The following is a 2,500-nucleotide window of genomic DNA, read 5'->3' on the forward strand; positions in this document are numbered from 1 at the left end:
CTCAGCAGGAAGTCCAATTTCTTCTTCCTCTAATTAGAACTCTTCTCTTGGCGACACAGCAGTTGCACATCATCCTTCCTTTAGAGCAGAATACAAAGAGCTGCTTGCCTCTGAGGGGGTCAAGATCCTTGCTCTGTGGAAAGAGCATTGTTATCTATTGCAGAGCTCAAAACGATGAAGTTTTCCCTCTTTCCCCTGCCATGTCACTTTTTTACATCCATGAACCTCCCCACACAGGATAGTATTCCGTTATGCCTCTTGCTGTTTTTATTCTCTTTTGAAGCACTTCTTCTCATTCTTTCCAGGAACATTTCATTTGCCCTGACACCTTGCAATATAAGTTCCTTGAGAATCGGGATTGTTTCACTCTTTTTTAAAATTATTCCTCACATCTAGTAGGTGCTCAATAAATGCTTGCTGAATACCTGGAGAGAGGTATGCCATTAGCCCTTTTACCGTATCCTCTGATAGGGGGACCAACGTGCAGTTTGTGCATGTACACATGACACTGGCAGCTAAACGGCATGTTATTTTCTCCATTTATCACAAAATTCTCCATATTACAAAATTCTCCATGTTCTTCAAACTTGTGGGAAGTTTTGTTCTTGTAACTAACTCTTGGTGAATCGTTGTTTGCTCCCACCCATTCACCACCTGTGGGCTCCTGATAGAACTTTATTTATAGTAAGCTTCCAGTCTTTTTCACCAGCTTGCTCAGCTGCCTTGGATTCTAGTTAATATTTCTGTAAAGCCCTAAAACAAACAGAAGCAACACTGAACTATTGTCTGAAAGGCCTTAAACAGGAACCCAACTCCTAGCCAATTTTCACTTCCTAGCTACTTCCAAACCATGTTGCCTCAACCCCTTGCCACTGGAATGTGGTTTCTGTCCCTAGGATTCTGGCTCTTGATAGGTCAACTTTTTTTTGTGAGATAATTGGGGTAAGTGACTTGCTCAGAGTCACACAGATAGTGAGTATTATGTGTTTGAGGCCATATTTGAACTCAGGTCCTCCTGACTTCAAGGCCGGTGCTCTATCCACTGTGCCACCTAGCTGCCCCAGTAGGTGAACTTATGTCATATGTTGCCTGAAGTCCTGGAATTATCAGGCCTCCAGAGCACTTCCAACCATTTCCAAACCATGTTGCCAGTCACGCATTTCTCTCCTCCTTCTGCCTCCCTTTTATGTGTTACCTTACCACATCAGAACATAAGCTCCTTGAGAGCAGTGACTGCCATGCTTGCTCGTATTTAGATGCCTAGTGCCTGGTGCATTGGAAGTCCTTAACTTGTTTTCATTAATTCACTCTCTTTTCAGCTGATCAGATTTCAGACACCCACTCCTGTCTTCTGCCTTGTTGCTTCAACATCTTCAGCTATTTCTCTTTTAAAAGGAGGTACTTTACTTTGATTAGGAATGCATTTTCTTTGTTGCAGCTAGAAAAGGAAAAAGCTGAGAATGAAGTTGTGTGTAAAGGGCTACACTGTCGAATCAGGGAACTTTGGCTCTGGTTACAAATACCTACCCGGGAGAGAGAAGCTCTGGCCATGTCCATCACTGGGCCAAAGGCCATGATCAGAAAAGTGGTAAGAAAATATAATAGGCCAGACATGGGCAACCTTTCTGTCTTGGTAAGTCAAGGTTCTGATTCTTTTCATTAGTGTGTCAGACATGGCAGAAAGAAAGGATTGCTTGTTGCTGTCCGACCTCTGACCTGTGAGACATCTTTTGTGCCAGGGGAATGGGATGCATTATCTTTGGTGTGTATACCATAGATTGTCAACTTCTATAACAGAAGTTTCTATGTTTTTCCATCAGTTTTGGCAAGGAGGCCATATATTTGTCTCTATGACTTTCTGGGTTTTGTTTACTATCCTCTGAAAATTATGGAAGACTTAGGAAACTAATGACCGTCTTTCATTTATTTGTTTGTTTATTTATTTGTTTGTTTGTTTTTCATTTATTTTTTTGCCTAGGCAATGGGGTTAAGTGACTTGCCCAGGGTCACACAGCTAGTAAGTGTCAAGTGTCTGAGGCCAGATTTGAACTCAGGTCCTCCTGAATCCAAGCCTGGAGCTCTATCCTCTGTGCCACCTAGCTGCCCCAGTGTCCCTCTTTTATAGATTCATTCTTAGAAACCATCTTAGAACATACTTTTGAGTCATTGAATACCTTGAATTATGAACTAACCTTTTATTGCCAGTGCTCTTGCCTGTTAATTTGAGCCCTGAAAACTTGGTAGATGATTAGGTGAAATCAAACTCTAAACTGAGGCTTGACTAAACAGAAGAAACTTGGCATAAAACTAATGTTAAATCTGTTCTCGAGAAAAAAGAGAAGCACTTTTTGGACAGTTCTCCCCTTTGCAGCTACAGTTAGAAGTGGATCGGTTGGAGGATTTGAGGATTCAGAACTTGAAGAAAATGATTGAAGCAATCAGGGTGGAGCTGGCACTATATTGGGAAAATGTTTTTACAGCCAACAGCAAAAAGAAGCCT

General features: G+C 41.7%; 1 protein-coding gene across 1 annotated transcript in view; it reads left to right on the forward strand.

Moving 5' to 3' along the window:
* Positions 1-1,319: 1,319 nt before the first annotated feature.
* The window catches only part of LOC110204057 (protein regulator of cytokinesis 1-like), a gene marked incomplete at both ends in the record, with an annotated part of 12,136 nt that continues 10,955 nt past the window's right edge, over positions 1,320-2,500 (forward strand). Inside the window, 3 exon segments of the mRNA XM_078147172.1 lie at positions 1,320-1,588; positions 2,372-2,462; positions 2,465-2,500. The exon segment at positions 2,465-2,500 is cut by the window's right edge and continues 18 nt beyond it. Of these exon segments, the coding sequence (XP_078003298.1) occupies positions 1,320-1,588; positions 2,372-2,462; positions 2,465-2,500 (396 nt within the window).

The sequence above is a fragment of the Phascolarctos cinereus genome, unplaced genomic scaffold, assembly GCF_003287225.1.
Source record: "Phascolarctos cinereus isolate Bilbo 61053 unplaced genomic scaffold, phaCin_HiC Scaffold_79;HRSCAF=614, whole genome shotgun sequence".
NCBI classification, from domain to species: Eukaryota; Metazoa; Chordata; class Mammalia; order Diprotodontia; family Phascolarctidae; genus Phascolarctos; species Phascolarctos cinereus.